The sequence below is a fragment of the Gobius niger genome (assembly GCF_951799975.1).
Source record: "Gobius niger genome assembly, chromosome: 6".
NCBI classification, from domain to species: Eukaryota; Metazoa; Chordata; class Actinopteri; order Gobiiformes; family Gobiidae; genus Gobius; species Gobius niger.
In genome coordinates this window covers 24443942-24464006 of record NC_136857.1, presented here as the reverse complement: position 1 = coordinate 24464006, position 20065 = coordinate 24443942, and the positions used below count along the sequence as shown (strand labels likewise).

Sequence of the window (20065 nt, the reverse complement as noted above, 5' to 3'; positions counted from 1 at the left end):
AAATTCTTTAAGTATTTGATCTGATTCTGTAATTTACTGACAAAGGTTTATGTTTCCAGTGTCCGGTCGCAGCAGTGCCTATGGGGACACCACCGTGGAGGGCCACCCCGCCGGACCAGGCAGCGTGAGCTCCAGCACAGGGGCTATCAGCACCACCACCGCCCAGCAGGAGGGAGAGGGATCAGAGGGAGAGGGAGAGAACGAGGGTGACATCCACACCAGCAACAGGTCAGCAATTCAAAACTCTTTCATGGTATGATACATATGACATCCATGACTGTGTCCCCATCAGGCTGCACATGGTCCGCCTAATGCTTTTGGAGCGCCTCCTCCAGCACCTCCATCAGTTGCACAACGTGGGCGGCGTCCAGGCCATCCCGTACATGCAGGTCATCCTCATGTTGACCTCTGACCTCGACGGAGAGGATGAGAAAGATAAGGGCGCGTTGGACGACCTGCTCGCTCAGCTCATTGCAGAACTGGGCATGAACAAAAAGGTATTGGCCATGAAAACTGCTAGAGAGGAACAGTGATGATGTAAAGGTTATTTGTCTCATTTCTATTTTCTCATCTGCGTTTTTCCTTTTTTTTTAGGACGTATCTAAGAAAAACGATCGTAGCGCCATCAATGAAGTCCACCTGGTCATCATGAGACTCCTCAGCGTCTTCATGTCTCGAACAAAGTCTGGCTCCAAATCTTCATCTGAGGTACCTCTCCAAATCACAAATACACCCAGAAAGTTGAATATCTCTGTGACAATGTATTTCTCTTATTTTCAGTCGTCGTCTCTCATCTCCAACGCCACGGCCACTGCCCTGCTCAGCCTGGGCGCCATCGACTACTGCCTGCACGTGCTCAAGTCTTTGTTAGAGTTTTGGAAAAGCCAGCAGGGCGAAGAGGAGGCAGTGGCGGCCAGTCAGCTGCTCCGGCCCCACACGGCTTCCTCTCCCCCAGACATGAGCCCGTTTTTCCTGCGACAGTATGTCAAGGTATGGCAGATAAATGCTTGTTTGAGTGTAAGTTTGCATGTTTCTTTAGATCACTGTGTCTGTTGTTCCACCGCAGGGCCATGCTGCTGATGTATTTGAAGCCTACTCACAGCTTTTGACAGAGATGGTGCTCCGGCTGCCCTATCAGATCAAGAAAATTGCAGACACCAACCCACGTATCCCTCCGCCTGTCTTTGATCACTCCTGGTTCTACTTTTTGTCTGAGGTAAATTTGTAATGTAGGAAGTTTATATTTAATATTTAGATATACTGGACTTCCAAAGGTGTGTAGAACATTTATGGAAGTCCAACCAGTTACTTTTATGCAGCAAGAATGTTTCTAAAATCGCAGTTAAGTTTATTAACTGAAGACATTGTTTTTCACCATGTTGAAAAGTCTGAATATTCAGCAAAGCATTGGATAACAATGTTTTCCAACCATCTCTCTCCCCAGTACCTGATGATCCAGCAGACTCCATTTGTCCGGAGGCAGGTCAGGAAGCTGCTGCTGTTCATCTGCGGCTCTAAAGAGAAGTACCGTCAGCTCCGAGACCTGCACACTCTGGACTCTCACGTGAGGAGCATCAAGAAACTACTGGAGGAGCAGGGCATCTTCCTCAGAGCGGGAGTGGTCACTGCCACGTCTGGGTCTGCGCTGCAGTACGACACGCTCATCAGCCTGGTCAGTGTTTGAGATCAATTTTGTGATTGTTTAGATGAATACATCCCTGGTTGTTAAACATGTATCTTATGTTGTCCCTCAGATGGAGCACCTGAAGGCTTGTGCTGAAATTGCTTCTCAGAGGACCGTTAACTGGCAGAAATTCTGCATGAAGGATGATTGTGAGTCTTTTTTTGGCTTGTAGGATTGATAAGACAGTGATGGCCATATCTATCATATAACTCAATCTTCCAGACGCCTTCTATTGTAACAAAAGTTTTTAAAAGCAGTCACCCACACTCGTTTTCCCCCCACACTTTAAACAGTTAAAAACAAAGGCATAACTGCGATTAGTTTTTTTTTCCTTCTACGTCATTTCGCCTTATATTCAGATAAATGTCTAATTATTTGGTACTTTACGCTGTGTTCTCCTCTGCATCTTCCAGCGGTGTTGTACTTCCTGCTCCAAGTGAGTTTCCTGGTGGATGAGGGCGTGTCTCCGGTCCTGTTGCAGCTTCTCTCCTGTGCCCTCTGTGGCAGCAAAGTCCTGGCCAACTCCTCCTCCACCTCCTCCTCCTTCTCAGCGGGGGGCTCCAACACGGGACAGAGCGGCGCCTCCCAATCCTCCCAGAGCAAGTCCTCCAGCAAAAAGAGCAAAAAGGAGGACAAGGAAAAAGACAAAGAAGGTAATATCATTTTTATCAACTGTTAATACTAGGTCAGATTGGAAAGACAAATATCAATGTTTATTCTTTACTCCTTGTCGTCGTCATAATTCTGTTGATTTCTTTTGCAGGTGAGGGAGCGGGAAGCCAAGAGGACCAGCTGTGCATGGCTCTGGTCAGTCAGCTCAACAAGTTCGCCGACAAAGAGACCCTCATCCAGTTTCTGCGCTGCTTCCTCCTGGAGTCAAACTCTTCTGCAGTGCGCTGGCAGGCCCACTGTCTCGCTCTGCACATCTACAGGTAATGCACTAGCCAAGTGTTCTTCTCACACCTGCCTCCACTACCACCACACTGCCCTTTTTCATATTTTTGTTTCAGGAACTCCAGTAAATCCCAACAGGAGCTACTTCTTGAGCTCACTTGGGCGATTTGGCCAGAGCTGCCCGCCTACGGCCGGAAAGCAGCGCAGTTTGTCGACCTGCTCGGATACTTCTCTCTCAAGACCCCCCAGACTGAGAAGAAGGTTGGTTTGGATGCCTCCTTCATCGTTATATATATCAAATAAAGTTTACTCGTAACAGAAATAAAATAAATGTTTTGTTTAGCTCAAGGAGTATTCTCAAAAGGCTGTGGAAATCTTGAGGGCACAGAACCACATCCTGACGAACCATCCCAACTCGAATATTTACAAGTATGTATTTGTTTCTACTACAGTGAACCTTTGATATACAACAAGCCAATCCCATTTGATCCTCTCTCTTGTAGCACTCTGTCAGGTCTGGTGGAGTTCGATGGATTTTACCTTGAAAGTGACCCTTGCCTGGTGTGCAACAATCCGGAAGTTCCTTTCTCAGTAAGTTTGCAGTCAATAACCAACCTCTTGTGTTGGGAGACGTAATAACGCTAATGCTTTGTTTCCCCCAGAATATTAAGCTGTCCTCCATCAAAGTGGACACCCGCTACACCACCACACAGCAGGTGGTGAAGCTCATCGGCAGCCACACCATCAGCAAAGTCACGGTGAAGATCGGCGACCTCAAGCGCACCAAAATGGTCCGAACCATCAACCTATACTACAACAACAGGACCGTGCAGGCCATCGTGGAGCTGAAGAACAAGTGGGTTTATGCGACTGCTTTGGAGATGGTTAATCTTTGAACGGTATTAACAGGTATTTTGTCGCGTTTCCAGACCAGCTCGTTGGCACAAAGCGAAGAAAGTGCAGCTGACTCCCGGGCAAACCGAGGTGAAGATCGACCTGCCTCTGCCCATCGTCGCCTCTAACCTCATGATCGAGTTCTCCGATTTCTATGAGAACTACCAGGCGTCCACTGAGACACTCCAGTGCCCCCGCTGCAGCGCCTCTGTCCCGGCCAACCCCGGGGTCTGCGGCAACTGCGGCGAAAACGTCTATCAGTGCCACAAGTGCAGGTTGGTACTCACCAGCTAGGTCTTGTTTTAAGATACATAGATTGCAAAACTTCATTGGTTAAGCTTATTACAATGTGATAAGCTATTAACTGTCTTTTTAGGTCAATTAACTACGATGAGAAAGACCCATTCCTGTGCAATGCTTGTGGTTTCTGTAAATACGCTCGCTTCGACTTCATGCTCTATGCCAAACCATGCTGCGCCGTGGACCCCATTGAGAATGAAGAGGACAGGAAGAAGGTAGATGGACTTCTACGTTTTTATTATTATTATTATTATTTTTTCAAAGAAAGAACAAAGACGAAATAAAACTGGATATATTCCATTTGAATATAAAGTGCCTATAAGTAACCCGCTGTGCGTTTTTCTCCAGGCTGTGACGAACATCAACACTCTTTTGGACAAAGCCGACAGAGTTTACCACCAGCTCATGGGCCACAGGCCTCAGCTGGAAAGCCTGCTGTCCAAGGTCAACGAGGCGGCTCCAGAGAAACCACAGGTGGGGTTTTAAAAACTGCACCTTATATATTAAGCTTGTGCATGACAGCAATTCGGACCCGAAGTAACACAGTTTTTAGTGACAGTGCAGGATTTTAGAGGCAGTTGTGGTGAACAGGTCTGGGCTCATTCTACACATCAGGACATTGTTGGAACATGTAGGGGGAGGAAAATACTTAATTTTAACATTTTTAAACTCCGTATAGTCACTTTAAGTAGGCCTTATTATTTTTTAGTATTTTTTACCTTTACTTGTGATTTAGGCAAAACAATTATGCGTTGACAAAAAAATTACATATATTAGTTGACAAAGTTACCGCTGAACTTTACCTGATGTCGTGTGTAATTTACTCTTCTCTCAGGATGACACTGGAGCAGCAGCAGGCCTGGGCACATCCTCTGCCAACGTGAACCGCTACATCCAGCAGCTGGCTCAGGAGTACAGTGGAGACTGCAAAAACTCATTTGATGACCTCTCCAAGATTATTCAGGTAAAGCTTGTCAGGAGAGCCTAAGGAATAATCGCAGTCCAATTGAAATCCCTATTTGAACAGTCTCAGATAGCAGATCTCAACGGCTGCAATTTAGCTCACATAATATTGTCTGTAAGCGACACAACTACATTTCCAACACTTGACTAATATGTTTCTCTCTTTTTGCATTTCTAGAAAGTCCTCGCCTCCCGTAAAGAGCTATTGGAGTACGATCTTCAGCAGCGAGAAGCTGCCACCAAATCATCCCGCAGCAGCAGCAGCCACCAGCCCACGTTCACGGCGTCCCAGTACCGCGCGCTGTCGGTGCTGGGCTGCGGTCACACCTCCTCCAACAAGTGCTACGGCTGTGCCTCCGCCGTCACCGGCCACTGCATCACTCTGCTGAGAGCCCTGGCCACGAACCCCGCCCTGAGGCAGATCCTGGTACTGCAGGGACTCATCAGAGAGCTGTTCGAGTACAATCTGAGGAGAGGAACTGCAGCCATGAGGGAGGAGGTCCGGCAGCTCGTTTGCCTGCTCACAAGGTCTGTCTGCCGTTTTCAAGCCCCTCTTTGTGCAACCTAGAATGTTCCGCTGTGTGGCTTTAATTTCTATGCGCGTTTTCAGAGATCACCCAGAGGCCACTCAACAGATGAACGACCTCATCATCGCCAAAGTCTCCGCTGCTCTCAAAGGCCACTGGGCCAATCCCGACCTAGTAAGTCACGCAAATATAACAAGCAGGTATTATATGGTCAGTCTTTGTTTTCAACCTGTCTTTTTGCCGTTTTACAGGTCAGTAACCTTCAGTACGAGATGCTGTTGCTCACAGACTCTATTTCCAAAGAGGGAGGATGTTGGGAGCTGCGTCTGCGTTGTGGTAATGGCATTTATTTGACTCCTTTTATCAAGTAGCCTTTTCAATAAGAATCTAAACATTTCAACAACCATGCCTCATTTGTTTGTTGCAGCTCTGAGCCTGTTCCTGATGTCCGTGAATATAAAAACCCCCGTTGTTGTGGAGAACATCACTTTAATGTGTTTGAGGATCCTGCAGAAGCTCATCAAGCCTCCGGCTCCCACCAGCAAGAAAAACAAGGTACAAGCCCTTCACTTGTATTACAAAACAATACCATTTTCAACATATACATTAAGACTGTCCTTTCGCCTTATTTTCAGGACGCAGCTGTGGAGTCCCTCACCACCATCAGACCGTACAGCAATGAGATCCACGCTCAGGCCCAGCTCTGGCTCAAGAAGGACCCCAAAGCTTCATACGAGGCTTGGAAGAAGTGCCTCCCAGCGAGATGTAAGACTATAACGTCTCTTCACTTCTTCTTCTGTGTAGGTGTGTAATGATTAAATGTCTACAGGCCAGGAGAACACGCCCAAGCCTCAGAACAAAGCAGAGCTGAGGAGGCAGTACCTGTTGGAGAAATACGCCTGGAAGTGGAAGCAGTTCATGAGGTCCAGGAAGGGAGACGGGCTGTTCCCTCGACTGCTCAAACTCAGCCACAACAACTGGCTCCGGCAGGTAGGTCATAAAGACTGTTTTGAGGCCCATTTTATAGCTACTACCCAAACAAAGGAGTGAATCGGGTATCCGAAATTTGGAGTCAATGCCTGATCCAGAATGTTTTGTTGAATCACATTATTTAGTCCAGTCTTTACTAATTACTGTTCATTTTATCCAATTGTCTTCATTATGGATTTATTTGCTTCAGGTTCTGTTTACTCCAGCCACACAAGCTGCTCGACAGGCCGCCTGCACCATCGTGGAAGCTCTGACCACCATCCCCAGCCGCAAACAGCAAGTTCTCGACCTTCTCACGAGGTATGTAAAATGATGTTCCTCACAAAACAAAGTAGAATAGGGGAAATTGTTTAAAAAGTATTTGCCTAGAGCACTGTATTGTAAGTTGAACCTGCCTGTGTCCCTGCAGTTACCTGGATGAGCTGAGTGTTGCTGGGGAGTGCGCTGTGGAGTATCTGGGCCTGTACCAGAAGTTAATCAAACCCACTCACTGGAAGGTTTACCTGGCTGCTCGGGGAGTCCTGCCCTACATCGGCAACCTCATCACCAAGGTAAAAACATTTGGCCTCAGTTAAATGTCATCTGTAGATTTTCAAGCCCCACCAATGCGTTAAAACTAAGCCTAAAACTGTCTTTGAATGTGCACCTACGTTGATCAAATAAATGGACTCATTTTTAATATCTTTTTTTAGGAAATTGCAAATCTTCTGGCATTAGAGGAGGCCACTCTCAGCACAGATCTGCAGCAAGGCTATGCCCTCAAGAGCCTTACTGGTGAGTAACTTGTTAATTCATTATTGATGGTTAAATCTGAAATGATATCCTATTAAATGTGTGTGTTTTTGGCAGGTTTGCTCTCATCCTTTGTGGAGGTGGAGTCCATAAAGCGTCACTTTAAGAGCCGCCTGGTGGGCACGGTGCTCAACGGTTATCTGTGTCTGAGGAAACTGGTGGTGCAGAGAACCAAACTCATCGACGAGACTCAGGACATGCTGCTGGAGATGCTCGAAGACATGACCACAGGTGAGTCACGTTCACGTTTGCAAACAGGACGTTGTGCTGCTCGATTTGAGGGAACTACATATAATGGCTTGCTGTTTGTCATCTAGGCACGGAGTCTGAGACCAAAGCGTTCATGGCGGTTTGCATCGAAACAGCGAAGAGGTACAATCTGGACGACTACAGGACCCCGGTCTTTATATTTGAAAGACTCTGCAGCATCATTTATCCTGTGAGTTTCTGTTTTTATAATGATCTTGTAAGAAAGTATCTGTCTGCTTGAGCCGGACGTATAAGTTCTCATATAAATGGAGTGACATGTCTTTTCCGTACGTCCAGGAGGAGAACGAGGTGACGGAGTTCTTTGTGACTCTTGAGAAGGACCCGCAGCAGGAGGACTTCCTTCAGGGCCGCATGCCGGGAAACCCCTACAGCAGCAACGAGCCGGGCATCGGGCCCCTCATGAGGGACATCAAGAACAAGATCTGCCAGGACTGTGACCTGGTGGCACTGCTCGAGGATGACAGCGGCATGGAGGTACGGCGGCGACCTTGCTCCGCTGCAAAGTTTTTAATCAGGCTGCAAGATATTCTAAAGAGCCCCTAGTTTGACATTGAGATGGAGGTCAACCCTGTTGCTTAAAGTTTAGGTCTTCTGTCATCTCATTATGGTATTAAAAAGTATGTCAGTGTGTCATTTGAAAGGACCTTGACTTGTAAGGATAAGATTTGTGGGCCCTATCCCTCAAAGAAAGATCACTATTTCATTCAAGAACAGCTTCAATCTAAAATAACATAAAATGCTTGAATGTCCTGAAAGCAACCTCTTTAAATAATCTTTATTGACTTTTAACTTCATCTTTTTAGCTTTTGGTGAACAACAAAATCATCAGTTTGGATTTGTCGGTCGCAGAGGTTTATAAGAAAGTGTGGTGCCCGACAAATGAGGTACGTGTTTCTACTGAGTGATATTAGCCGCCTCAATAAAAAGCTTGTTTTCTAATTGATGTGTATTCCTTTAGGGAGAGCCAATGAGAATAATCTACAGGATGAGAGGTTTGCTGGGAGATGCCACAGAGGAGTTCATCGAGTCTCTGGACTCTACCACAGGTCAGTACGATGAGGGTGGCACAGGTTATTCCAGGATTACAAGTTATTTGCAGCTTTGGTCAATTGATGAAAGCTAACTGTATATGTCTTGTTGTTTGTAGATGAAGAGGAGGATGATGAAGAGGTGTATAAGATGGCTGGAGTCATGGCTCAGTGTGGAGGGCTGGAGTGTATGCTGAACAGACTGTCAGGAATCAAGGACTTCAAACAGGGGAGACATCTGCTCACGGTAAGACCTTTTTACAACACAACAGATTAACAGTAATAATAATAATGGAATTTTCTCTATGTATTTACTTAATGATTTACTTCTTCACACGTTTAGGTCTTGCTGAAGTTGTTCAGTTACTGTGTAAAGGTGAAGATCAACCGGCAGCAGCTCGTCAAACCAGAAATGAACACGCTCAACGTCATGTTGGGGACGCTCAACCTGGTGCGAGAGAATCTTCATAGCAGAGCATTTGTATAAAAGGGCGTGTAAACTGTTGTTCAAACTAAACCTCTTGTTCATCCCAGGCGCTGGTGGCCGAGCAGGAGAGTAAAGACAGTGGAGGGGCTTCGATAGCTGAGCAGGTCCTGAGCATCATGGAGATCATTCTGGATGAAGCCAATGCGGAGATCTCTGAGGACAAGGTACAGCCCTGTTTAAACCTTAAAAACTTAAAACTGTGTAAATATTGACTTTACTGATGACGCTTGTATTGTTTCTTTATTCACAAGAGTTCTTTTAAAGACACTTGTGCTCTAGTTTCTGTTCTTTAGGTTGTTTATTGGCTTTCTATTCGACTTCTTAAACTGTAGCGACTTTGAGCATTGTACACTCGTCGTCGTTCCAGGGTAATTTGCTGCTGACGGGAGACAAAGACCAGTTGGTGATGCTGCTGGATCAGATCAACACTCCCTTCGTTCGCTCCAACCCCAGTGTTTTACAAGGCCTCCTGCGCATCATCCCCTACCTTTCCTTCGGAGAACTTGAGAAGATGAGGATTCTCGTGGAGCGCTTCAAACCGTGCTGCAGTTTCGACAAGTAAGCGTTTCCCTCCACACTTCTCTTCACACATACATCTAACAATCTGCTCAACTAAATGTGTTTTACTTTGAATTTTTTAGGTATGACGAGGAGCACAGCGCGGACGAGAAGGTGTTCTTGGACTGTTTCTGTAAAATCGCAGCAGGCATCAAGAACAACAGTAACGGGCACCAACTCAAAGACCTGATACTTCAGAAAGGGATCACTCAGAGCGCGCTGGACTACATGAAGAAGCACATCCCCAATGCTAAAAAGTAAACACAGTCTCCAAAAGACAGTTAACACTTGCTTGTTTTTGTTATGAACTCAACCTGGTTTTGTTTTCAGTCTCGATGCCGACGTGTGGAAGAAGTTCCTCTCTCGGCCAGCGCTGCCATTCATTCTTAGACTCCTCCGTGGTTTAGCAACACAGCACCCTCCAACACAGGTACTCCATGTGAAACACAGGGTATTCTTAGGTTACTTTTTTAAGCAGCTTATTCTTCTGCTATTTATGCAACCCCCCAGCTATTTTGCCTAGAAATCCGAGCTATTAAAAGTCCTTTTTCTGGGTTTTTTATTGTGTTATTGTTGCTTTTCCGGCACTTTTTTGTCTATTTTTTTTGCCACTTTTCTGTTGTGTTTTTGATGCCTACTCAATGCTTTTTTGTCACTTTTTCATGTTTATTTGTTGGTGTTTTGCCCCTGTTTTGTCTTGTTTTCAGCAGATTTTTTATTGTGTTTTTCGTTGCTTTTTTGTTGTGTTTTCAAGGGAAGACCTTGTAGTTTCTGAGAATATGTGTAATGTCTGTGGGAGTAAAACACAACTTAAAGGTGGTGGATGGCAGGGAACTGGTTGAATGAATGACCAGATTTCATAAGCTACTTTTACACAGCAAAGAAGTACTTATACTTTGAGGTTATGTAACGAAGGCAGAGTCTGAAAAACGCTTGTAAACCACCATCACATGACCTTAACAGACGTATAACTCTAATTCTTCTGCAGGTTTTGATAGGTACAGACTCCATCACGAACCTCCACAAACTCGAGCAGGTTTCCAGTGACGAGGGCATCGGGACTCTGGCGGAGAACCTCCTGGAGGCTCTGAGGGAACACGGCGACGTCAATTTGAAGATCGATGCCGCTCGGAGGGAGACCAGGGCAGAGAAGAAACGCATGGCCATGGCCATGAGGCAGAAGGCGCTGGGGACACTGGGCATGACGGTACGCACTCTTGAAACTTCTTTTTTATAGAAAATATAATATTATATATTATAGATAACTTATAAATATTTAGTAAAAAGGAGGTGACAACATGCAAAGACCCGTCTATTTGCTAGCATGCCATTAACGGGAAGAGAAAAATGGTGTATAAAAATGAAACGGCTTGTATATTTTTGTTTCGTCTCGTCTCAGACCAATGAAAAGGGGCAGGTGGTGACCAAGACGTCGCTGTTGAAGCAGATGGAGGAGCTCATCGAGGAGCCGGGCCTGACCTGCTGCATCTGTAGAGAGGGTTACAAGTTTCAGGTAACGCGACTCGAGACTGTTGCTCTGGACAGTGAATTTGATATTAAAGCGTGTGTCTGTGTGTGTGTTCTTGCAGCCAACCAAAGTGCTGGGGATTTACACGTTTACGAAGCGAGTGAACCTGGAGGAGTTCGAGAACAAGCCCCGGAAGCAGCAGGGCTACAGCACTGTGTCGCACTTTAACATAGTCCACTACGACTGCCATTTAGCTGCCGTCAGGTAAACACGTCACCGCTACCGTCTCCCAGTGAAACGATCTTTGCTTTAACGTTTTGAATTCTTCAGACTGGCTCGGGGTCGGGAGGAGTGGGAGAGCGCAGCTTTACAGAACGCCAGTACCAAGTGCAACGGGCTGCTACCGGTTTGGGGGCCACATGTGCCAGAATCAGCCTTCGCCACATGTTTAGCGAGGTACGGCGACCGCAGTTTGTTCTCATTTCTGACATTTTGCTGATCGTACTCCCCCCCCCCCCCTCCCCCCAGGCACAACACATATCTGCAGGAGTGCACGGGGCAGCGGGAACCCACGTACCAGCTCAACATCCACGACACCAAACTGCTGTTCCTACGCTTCGCCACGGAGCAGTCGTTCAGCGTGGACACCGGCGGAGGAGGCAGAGAGAGCAACATCCACCTCATCCCCTACATCATCCACACAGTCCTCTACGTACTCAACACGTACGTAGGACTCGGTACCGTTTTAGATACTGGTACTTTAACGATACTTTAACGGTTTTCGATAGCGATACCGCAAAGATCCTTTTTCCAAAACCTGTGTCGTCTAGAATCAGAAAATAGAACAATGATGTGTGGAAGATCTGCAAAGGTACAAAATCGGGCTCATCTCCAATGTCAAGAAATGTGTGAAAAATTGGGAATAATTTGAGAGAAATTGTGTTAAAAAAAAATTGCAAAAATTGGGGGAAACAGGAAAAATATTAGTAATGAAAAATGTAAGAAATTGGGAAACATTTTTTTAGAAAATAGGGGAAAGAAATTAGGCACATTTTTTGTATTTGAGCTGAAACAACCAAGTCACTTCCTTTAACACTGTTCCTGGACCAACACCATCAAAACTTGGATCTAAAGATATGGCTTTTTTTTTTCTGTACCTGCTTTTGATGCTTTAATTTCCCAATACCGGTAGTACGTAAACTTCATTACCAATACCAAACTGGCATCATTTAACGGTACCCAGCCCTAAACACTAGTTCATGTGTCAGGATGTGTAACTCAAGTCCACTTCTGTCGACCACTTTCTCCCCCCCAGAACAAGGGCTACGTCGCGGGAGGAGAAGAACCTGCAGACTTTCCAGGAGCAGCCGAGCGAGAAGTGGGTGGAGAGTTCGTACGACGTGGAGGGCCCGCATTATTACACCACGCTGACCATGCACATCCTGCCGCCCGAGCGCTGGAGGACCTCGCGCCTCTACTTCCTCCGACGGCTGCTGCTCGCCGCACACGCCCGCAAGCTCTCCGCCACAACCATCAACAAGTGAGACGAGCTTTTGTCCAGAGCCGTACAAGGGAAACCTCAACTAATCTGTTTTCTTTCTACTTTTTGCAGACTCACAGATAAAGCACCAAAGGAATATGCAGTTTATCGGTCTCCTCTTCTGTTCTGGGGGCTGGTGGACATGGTTTACGACATGTTTAGGGTAAGAGTCTAACCCGTGGTCCCAACTCTTTCCCATAACCTCGACTAACACCCTCTCCCTGTGGCGCTCGTCCCACAGAAGGTGCCCACCAGCACCACAGAGGGCGGCTGGTCCTTCTCGTTGGCAGAGTACGTACGTCACAACGACATGCCCATCTACGAGGCGTCGGAGAGGGTGCTCCGAGCCTTCCAGGACGAGCTCATGCCCGCAGAGAGCCTGTTAGAGTTCTTCGATGTTGTAGGTCAGTACGCTGCGGAGGGTCGAACAAATGACTCACAAATATGGGGAAAATCCTGTCACAATCGTTTAAAACAGTCCCCGAATGTCCCTTTCTCCGCTTTTTCATTTGCAGAGAATGTCAGTGTTTCTGTAGGATGATATTCTCAGTGCCTAAATCGCTCCTCCTCTCCTTCCGCAGGTCTCCTCTCTGAAGTCCCCGACGCAGACTCGTTCCTACAGGACTTGTTGAACTCTGTGCCCTAACATCTCCCACCCGTCTTCTCTAACTCCGACAAACAACTCATCCGAAAAAAACAACAACCCTGATTTTAAAACCAGGACACGCTCAAATGATTAACAACGAAAAACAAATACATTTGATTTCTTCTCACGGCACCGCTCACAGTAACACCATGCTTCCACTCACCTCCCTCTCCCACTAAATAAATAGAAAATTAACAAAACGTAGACTCCGATGATGGACTCGCTTCTGGAAAACTTGTTTCAAAATAGAACGCTGGTTCAAAAGAGGACGCCCCAAAACAGGACTCATGGTTGTGATATGAAGACGCTAGTAATTTATTTTAATTTTTCATAGAGTTTTTATCATAAGGAACTTTTGAAGTGAATCTTAAAACACCAGGCGAACTACACTGAAATCTGTTTAGTTTGAATAGGAAAAGCCCAAAATGTATTGAATAATTGTATAAATCGAAATTTACAATCAGTTGGTTTAGGTTTGTCTTTATTTATTACGCCATAAATCCTGTTTTTGTCAGTCGTACCATTCTCTTCTATTTCTCTTCATTTTTGGGTGCAATGTTTAAACTATGAGTGACATTTGTTTTTTAATGTTTGGTTTGACGCTTTTTAAACAGGAGCAGGTTTTCATTCAGTTGGTAATGTCTCTACTTCATTAAAGCTTTGGTCGTCGTGTAACTGGAATTGTTTTCCCCTTTTTTTGTTTTTTATCGACTTCACAAGAGTAACAAAAAGAAAGCATTCATTTCCCTAATGAGCGCCACAATCGTTGGATTTAGTTATCAAATTCAGAATAGATTTTTTTTTTTTTATGTTATATCTGAAACACGTTTCTGCCTTGACTAATGCTTTTGTGGCTCTAGTTTCTTTGTGTTTTTGAGTTGTTTTTTTTATCCAAATCTACTTCTGGAAATGTGAAGCAAAGCCGAGCGCATGGAGTGTGGAGTTGACCCAGAACTCTTGTCATTTCTTTCCCGCTGCTGAAAGTGTTTTTGTCCAACTGTCGCTGAATGTCTGCTTTTGGAAACTTTAACTGAGGATTAATAAAGCCCTACTTATTCCCAATCCAAACCTGATCGTGTTCTACTGTACTATTTTATAAACATTTATTGCACAGTACAGACAGATTATTCAGGAAAGGGAAACCAGAGTCAATGATTTGTGAACTTTTCTCAAAGTATGTAGTTTTACTAGAAAATACAAACTCAATTCAAACTAACCCAACGTAAAACACCAGCGTAAAGCGCCCAGGACAACGTGGTTGAAAGTCTTCCGATTGGCCACTGGAGGGCGCAGTGGTTGCTCTAAGGCAGGGGTGTCCAAACTTTTTCATGGGGGGCCCACACATTGGAGCGTACACGGGGTGAAGGGCCATGAGTCGGTGGTTAGTTCCACGAAACCTTCGAGTAGCAGAGGTATAAATTGTGCCTCATGCCTTTATTTATGCTTAAAACCTTAATGCCAGCTCTGTCTCACAATAAAATGCTAGTTGTTAGGTTAGAATTGTGTAGAATTATTACATATTAAATAAAAAGGACCATCTCTGATGTGTACCGATACAGCAAGCAGCCCGAGGGCCACCAAAAATTGGTCTGAGGGCCACATTTGGCCCGCGGGCCGCACTTTGGACACCCCTGCTCTAAGGATAACGGCAAAATCTATTTACAAATACAGCAATACGTCCTATTTAAGTATATTATCCTACACACACACACACAAATCTGCAGTTTTGTTTTCTTACAGCAAGTTCACGTAAAAAAAAAAGTATAGTTTAGTTTACTCAGACTATGCACAGGCATAAACACACTCCTCATTTTACACAAAGGATTATCACTAAATGGGTCTAAATCCCTGGTTACATTTGATTAACTTTCGGAGAAAATAACACATTAAGGCAGGAAAATGCCACAAAGCCTGGATCCAGATCCAGCATGACTAAATAAACGTACATACACAGCACAATAATGCAGCTCTATGTACATTTTGCAGGTCAATCTGCTGCTGCTGAAGGGAACAGTCTCTAAATCTCTGGCCGCTTTGTGCATCATTATCATCTTTTTCTCTGCGAGGAAGGGCAGACATTTGTTGGACGCTTCCTCTCCAAATCCAGGATCTTGCACCAACTGAGAAAAAGAAATAGACAATCTTAAAAGTTTAGTACTATCCACATGTTCAGAACATGGTAGTGAGTATGGTAGTTTGCTGCCCTCTTGTGGAAGACGGCAGCACTTTCATGACCGCTATAATAAGATTTATATATCTATGTAATAAACTAAAATACTGGAGTTATCGTTTATATAAAAGTATTAGGACACTAAAGTCTGTTAAAAGCATTTATCACGATTTACTTTCAAATATTGTTTGAGTAATCCATCCATCCATCCATCCATCCATCCATCCAATCTATTACAATTTGCGTAAAATTTATATATGACTGTTCATTATTGTGTGCTATTATGATCAAATAAATAAATCATAACAATTGCAAAGGAAATATCTGTATTTAAAAAGGATCAAATAAATATAATAACAAAAGATAAATCATTGATAGATAAAAAAAAAAAAAAACATAAAATAAATACATAGGCTACAAATACGTAATTACATCTATAAGTCTCTCTAAGTATATAAATAATGCTAAGGCCTTACATGGCACTGTGGTCCTCCATGACGGCCGTCTCCAGTCTCTGCTTTTGTCCAATTCCTGACTTTACAACTTCATTTTCCCTTTTATACAAACTACCAAAAGGAGACTCTGGTTCTCACACTTTGCCCCAATCGCTGCTCGGCTTTCCAGTCCACCAATCAGATCCCGGGGCTCGAACAATGACGTGAATCCACGAGAGTAAATTCACAGACAACAATGAGCCGTAAGAAAACAAACAGGAGGGAGGGGCAGGTCCTGAGAAAGTCCTGGTTCAGATCTGGTCCAGGTCTTGGTCTGAAAGGGGGTGAGTGCGTGGTGAAATGTGGTGGGAACGTGGACCAGAAACATCTGCTTCAAGATGTAACAAATTCAAAATGGCCGACGCTGTCAAAGTTACCCACGCCTGCTTTAAGTTCCCCACACATGAGGGGATGACTATGAGAATGTGATGGATTTTATTTTGAGTTAAGCTTCTGGCAGACAAAATTGGCACTATCTCCAATGTTTAACAAAATACAGGTTATGATGGGATAAAGCCTGTGGTTTTGTGGTATTGTTTCAATCATAATCTGACACCAATGAAGTGGCAATGTAATGAACAAAAGTTGAACATTTTATGTAAAACAAAAATAAAGACATACAGTAAGTACATGTCATAAGGGAAGGGGACAAGTACTCACTCATGACCCAATGTACAGTTGTGGAAAACCTCAAAAAAATATGTCAAACCAAGAAAAACTATGTACATTTCTTAAATATAAGTGTGTAATCTAGGATCAGAGGTGGGTAGAATAGCCACAATTATTTACATGAAAAGTAGTGACACAAATAATTACTACAAACTGTTTGAATAACAATAGTGTATTAGTTTTATGAAGAAAGTTTTTGTGTGTTAAAATTAGTGCAATGTGCCCAATCTTTATATCTCCAGTGGTTCTCGATTGGAATGTGTCGGGACAGGCTGTGACCCAAAGCAGATTTGAACATTATATCTAACCTAAAATAAAATAACAGACTTTGGGTAGTGTTTCTGTACTTCATCAGTAGATAAATATTGAAATATTTGTTTTCTAGGATAGGCTTGTGACCCACTGAAAAGGGTTCCACAACCCACTTTTGGCTCCCGACCCGCCAGGTTTAATTTTCACAATCGACAGGTTTACAACATTTCTTCTGCAGAAACAGTAGCTAATTTTGGAGGTTTTTTGTGCCATAAAGTTTATGGCTAAGTTTATGAATCAGGAACATTCATTTCATTTATAATGGAACGTAAAATTAAATCAAATCGGTGGACTTGAAAGTTTCAAACTTAACCGAAACTATTGACCAACTTTTTTTTTTTCCCACTGGCCTGGCTCCTCGTGTCCGTTTCTCACGCCAAATCGGCCCTCAATAATAGCCCCCTGGTCCAGATGGTGAGCCTGGACTTTGGTGAGCGGGGAGAGGAGGAGGAGGGGGGCACACTTCTCTTTTGTGGCACACTCGCTCCGGGGCAGTGTCCAGGAGGAGAGTGGAGTGTGGGAATGAGCGGGACTTCGGGGCTCTCACGTCCTAAGACAGAGGGAGGAAAAGGGGGGGGGGTAAGTGTGCCTCCTCGTAATAGGGCTTTAATCGTGTGGCGTCATGCATTCCTCCAGATCCCCTCATTTGATTTCTGGAGAGAAACCCCCCCCCCCTCGACAGGTTGCCGCTGGTTAAACGGACAATAAAGTCTGCAAAATAATAGTAATAAGAAAAGTTAAACATTGGAGAGACGGCTGAAAATATGATCTACTCATTCTAGCCAGAGGAAAGAAGCATTTTGTTTGTTTGCTGTAGGAAGCGGAGGAGAGAGGTGTGAGTGAAGTGTGCCCCCCGAAACTGAGACATTTGACACCTGTTAAACTACAACAACCGCTATCATAACATTGTAAATATCACACTTCAAAAGGAGCGGGCGGGAGTGAGGTCGGACTAAAACAAAAAAAAGCTAGAACAAATGAAAGTATCGATAGTAAAAAAACAAAACGTTTAGCTTTAGATTCAAATTTGATGCTGTTGGTCCCAACTTTAATTTATTTATATTTTTCTACTTTTTTTTGTTTACCCTATTTTACCCATATTTTCCTTTCTTTTTTACTTTTTTTTTTTGCATATTTTTTTTTCCTGTTTTCCCAATTTTCCCCCTCATTTTTTAACTAATATTTCCCCTATATTTCCCTAAATTTTTCCCCAATTTCTCCCAAATTATTCCCAATGTTCCCACACATTTCTTGACATTTGAGATGAACCCAATATTCTAGATTTGCATTATTATCTTCATCAAATCTATATTCTGTTTTCTGGTTCTGGATGACAAATATTTTAGTATCGAAGCATCAAAAACCAAGTAAACCAAGTGATATTGGAAAAAAACAGTTCCCAGACCCAGGTAGGAACGAGGTAGTTTTCAGTTGGATGTACGTGTTTTATTCGGTCCTTTTGCTTTGTGCAGAAACAAGGTTGTCAACAGGTGGGTCATGTCTCATTTATGAAGGCCCAGCAGGTCTGCACTTAAGTTTATCCTATCATTATATTTGTAAGTTAATCTTTGCCATTGATCTAAATGCTCTGTAATGTTGAAAGCCTCGGCCTGTGTCCTATAACATCTCCAAACGTCTCCGCTCCACAAGTCATCTCCCCGCACAGCGCTGAAGTGTGTGCCCCACGTGTGCCTTAATCACCCCCAGCGTCCTGCCTGTGTGTGGGGTCAGGGCTTTCCCATGCGGGTTCCCCTCCCTCCCCTGGCCTCAACTCCCCCCCCCCCCCCCTCTTCCCCAGACGCCTCCACCTGCTCCCATGAGGCCCTAAGGCATTGTCCCGGGACCCTAAACAGTCCATTGATCGTGTGGCAGCTCATTCCCAGCGCTCTGATTGGCCGAGGGACTGTGAGAAAGTGCGGCGGGCTCTGGACCCACACGCTGGGGGACAGAGGGAGGAGTATAAATACAGGCAGAGGCAGAGCAGCAGCAGATCACACACAACTGGCTCTTCTCTCGAGCACGAGCACCACGACTGAGATGGCACCCACTGTCACTGAGCACTGCTCCAAGGACACGCTGGCTTCAGCTCATAAGGTAAGCTACGCTCCAGCACATGCTGATCATGTTTCAGATTGTAAATGTTATTTATATCTTGTATGAATGAAACACTAATGTCCCCTCTCTCTCTCTGTAGCTGAGGAAGCCGATGGTGGAGAAGCTGCGTCGGGACAGGATTAACTCCTGCATCGAGCAGCTGAAGGCTCTGCTGGGCCCAGAGTTCCTGAGGCAGCAGCCTGACTCCAAGCAGGAGAAGGCGGACGTCCTGGAGATGACCGTGGCCTACCTGCGGGCCTGGCAGCAGCACGGGGGTCCTAAAGGAGCACCCGCCCCCACCATCAGAACCTCTGGAGAGGGGTACTCTCGCTGCGTCCAGGAGGCAGTCAGCTTCCTGTCCCATTGTGAGCTGCACACACAGGCCCACAGGCGGCTGCTGGGACACCTCCAGGGACGGGCTCCTGAGAGTCCCCCTGTGAGCCCCCCACGCTCCCCTCTGCAGCAGGGCCACAGCAAGGTCCAGATCCAGAGCAACGGCCTGTGGAGGCCCTGGTAGGACTAACCTGGACCAGACTGAGCCAGTACAAAACCAAGTGTGGACTTCAGCCAAGTCTGTGATGTCAGACCCGAGACAGTGACGTGCTCACTGTGGACTGTGTACTTCTGTAGAAGCTCTGTAGATGTTCCTCTGGGACAGTTTTATTCTGTGTTTGTTGTACAAACCTCTGTTCTAATGTTAAACCATGTTGTGTTTTGGAGTCATGAGTGAAACTATGTGATACTGAGTATCTGCTGAGCCTGTGATCCTGTGGATCTGTTTGAGTAAATCTGAAATGATTACAGTGATTTAAACTGAGACCTGTGTCCCATGTCTAATATAATGTTATAAATTATAATGTCTGTGATACAAGTGAGACGATGTTCGTCGTGAAATGCCTTTGATAAAGGATTGTCTTATTTATCATGCTTCTGAGAAGCAGATGAAATAAATTCAACTTCAAATGAAGTTAAACAAAACATCACTGTCTGTGGCTCGTTATCATTTCCTCTTTCAAAGAGTTCACTTTAGCAAAGAGTAACAGGTGTTATAAGAAGTCAGTGTGGTTTTTCTATATCTCAGCTCTCTGCACCTGCCATTGCACATTTACAGATGTCTAAGTGACGATAAAGAACACCAAACCAAAGGCTCATTTGTATGGTCAGATCTACCAGTGGACTGGATGGGCAGACTGTAAACTGGCCTATATTTAAATCCTTTTGACACATGTATTGGCAGATCATTCGTCATGTGTCAGTGCAGTGTGAAACTAGATTAAGCACATTC

At 44.8% G+C, this 20065-nt stretch overlaps 2 protein-coding genes across 19 annotated transcripts in view; both read left to right on the top strand.

The window, feature by feature from the left end:
• ubr4 (ubiquitin protein ligase E3 component n-recognin 4) overlaps nucleotides 1–14108 on the top strand; it is a 40754-nt gene extending 26646 nt beyond the window's left edge. For all 18 annotated transcript variants that reach the window (XM_079558895.1, XM_079558893.1, XM_079558892.1 and 15 more), the window contains 46 exons: nucleotides 60–228; nucleotides 293–497; nucleotides 595–708; nucleotides 781–990; nucleotides 1067–1216; nucleotides 1445–1672; nucleotides 1755–1833; nucleotides 2098–2337; nucleotides 2448–2616; nucleotides 2695–2839; nucleotides 2922–3007; nucleotides 3082–3169; nucleotides 3241–3434; nucleotides 3508–3747; nucleotides 3849–3987; nucleotides 4121–4246; nucleotides 4608–4736; nucleotides 4914–5263; nucleotides 5346–5436; nucleotides 5514–5598; nucleotides 5690–5817; nucleotides 5898–6027; nucleotides 6092–6252; nucleotides 6443–6552; nucleotides 6662–6803; nucleotides 6945–7026; nucleotides 7102–7275; nucleotides 7362–7483; nucleotides 7591–7788; nucleotides 8118–8198; nucleotides 8273–8360; nucleotides 8462–8589; nucleotides 8686–8793; nucleotides 8877–8993; nucleotides 9197–9387; nucleotides 9471–9644; nucleotides 9718–9817; nucleotides 10376–10594; nucleotides 10787–10900; nucleotides 10977–11119; nucleotides 11186–11311; nucleotides 11384–11578; nucleotides 12171–12395; nucleotides 12468–12558; nucleotides 12637–12799; nucleotides 12977–14108. In XM_079558895.1, the coding sequence (XP_079415021.1) occupies nucleotides 60–228; nucleotides 293–497; nucleotides 595–708; nucleotides 781–990; nucleotides 1067–1216; nucleotides 1445–1672; nucleotides 1755–1833; nucleotides 2098–2337; nucleotides 2448–2616; nucleotides 2695–2839; nucleotides 2922–3007; nucleotides 3082–3169; nucleotides 3241–3434; nucleotides 3508–3747; nucleotides 3849–3987; nucleotides 4121–4246; nucleotides 4608–4736; nucleotides 4914–5263; nucleotides 5346–5436; nucleotides 5514–5598; nucleotides 5690–5817; nucleotides 5898–6027; nucleotides 6092–6252; nucleotides 6443–6552; nucleotides 6662–6803; nucleotides 6945–7026; nucleotides 7102–7275; nucleotides 7362–7483; nucleotides 7591–7788; nucleotides 8118–8198; nucleotides 8273–8360; nucleotides 8462–8589; nucleotides 8686–8793; nucleotides 8877–8993; nucleotides 9197–9387; nucleotides 9471–9644; nucleotides 9718–9817; nucleotides 10376–10594; nucleotides 10787–10900; nucleotides 10977–11119; nucleotides 11186–11311; nucleotides 11384–11578; nucleotides 12171–12395; nucleotides 12468–12558; nucleotides 12637–12799; nucleotides 12977–13041 (6812 nt within the window). In that variant the 3' untranslated portion in view covers nucleotides 13042–14108. The remainder of the gene's footprint in view (nucleotides 1–59; nucleotides 229–292; nucleotides 498–594; nucleotides 709–780; nucleotides 991–1066; nucleotides 1217–1444; nucleotides 1673–1754; nucleotides 1834–2097; nucleotides 2338–2447; nucleotides 2617–2694; nucleotides 2840–2921; nucleotides 3008–3081; nucleotides 3170–3240; nucleotides 3435–3507; nucleotides 3748–3848; nucleotides 3988–4120; nucleotides 4247–4607; nucleotides 4737–4913; nucleotides 5264–5345; nucleotides 5437–5513; nucleotides 5599–5689; nucleotides 5818–5897; nucleotides 6028–6091; nucleotides 6253–6442; nucleotides 6553–6661; nucleotides 6804–6944; nucleotides 7027–7101; nucleotides 7276–7361; nucleotides 7484–7590; nucleotides 7789–8117; nucleotides 8199–8272; nucleotides 8361–8461; nucleotides 8590–8685; nucleotides 8794–8876; nucleotides 8994–9196; nucleotides 9388–9470; nucleotides 9645–9717; nucleotides 9818–10375; nucleotides 10595–10786; nucleotides 10901–10976; nucleotides 11120–11185; nucleotides 11312–11383; nucleotides 11579–12170; nucleotides 12396–12467; nucleotides 12559–12636; nucleotides 12800–12976) is intronic.
• Nucleotides 14109–18661: 4553 nt separating this feature from the next.
• LOC306964456 (transcription factor HES-5-like) lies at nucleotides 18662–19684 on the top strand. Its single transcript, XM_079558446.1, has 2 exons — nucleotides 18662–18780; nucleotides 18881–19684. Exons 1-2 carry the CDS (start codon nucleotides 18724–18726, stop codon nucleotides 19295–19297), a joined length of 474 nt encoding a protein of 157 aa, XP_079414572.1. The 5' UTR covers nucleotides 18662–18723; the 3' UTR covers nucleotides 19298–19684.
• Nucleotides 19685–20065: the final 381 nt, after the last annotated feature.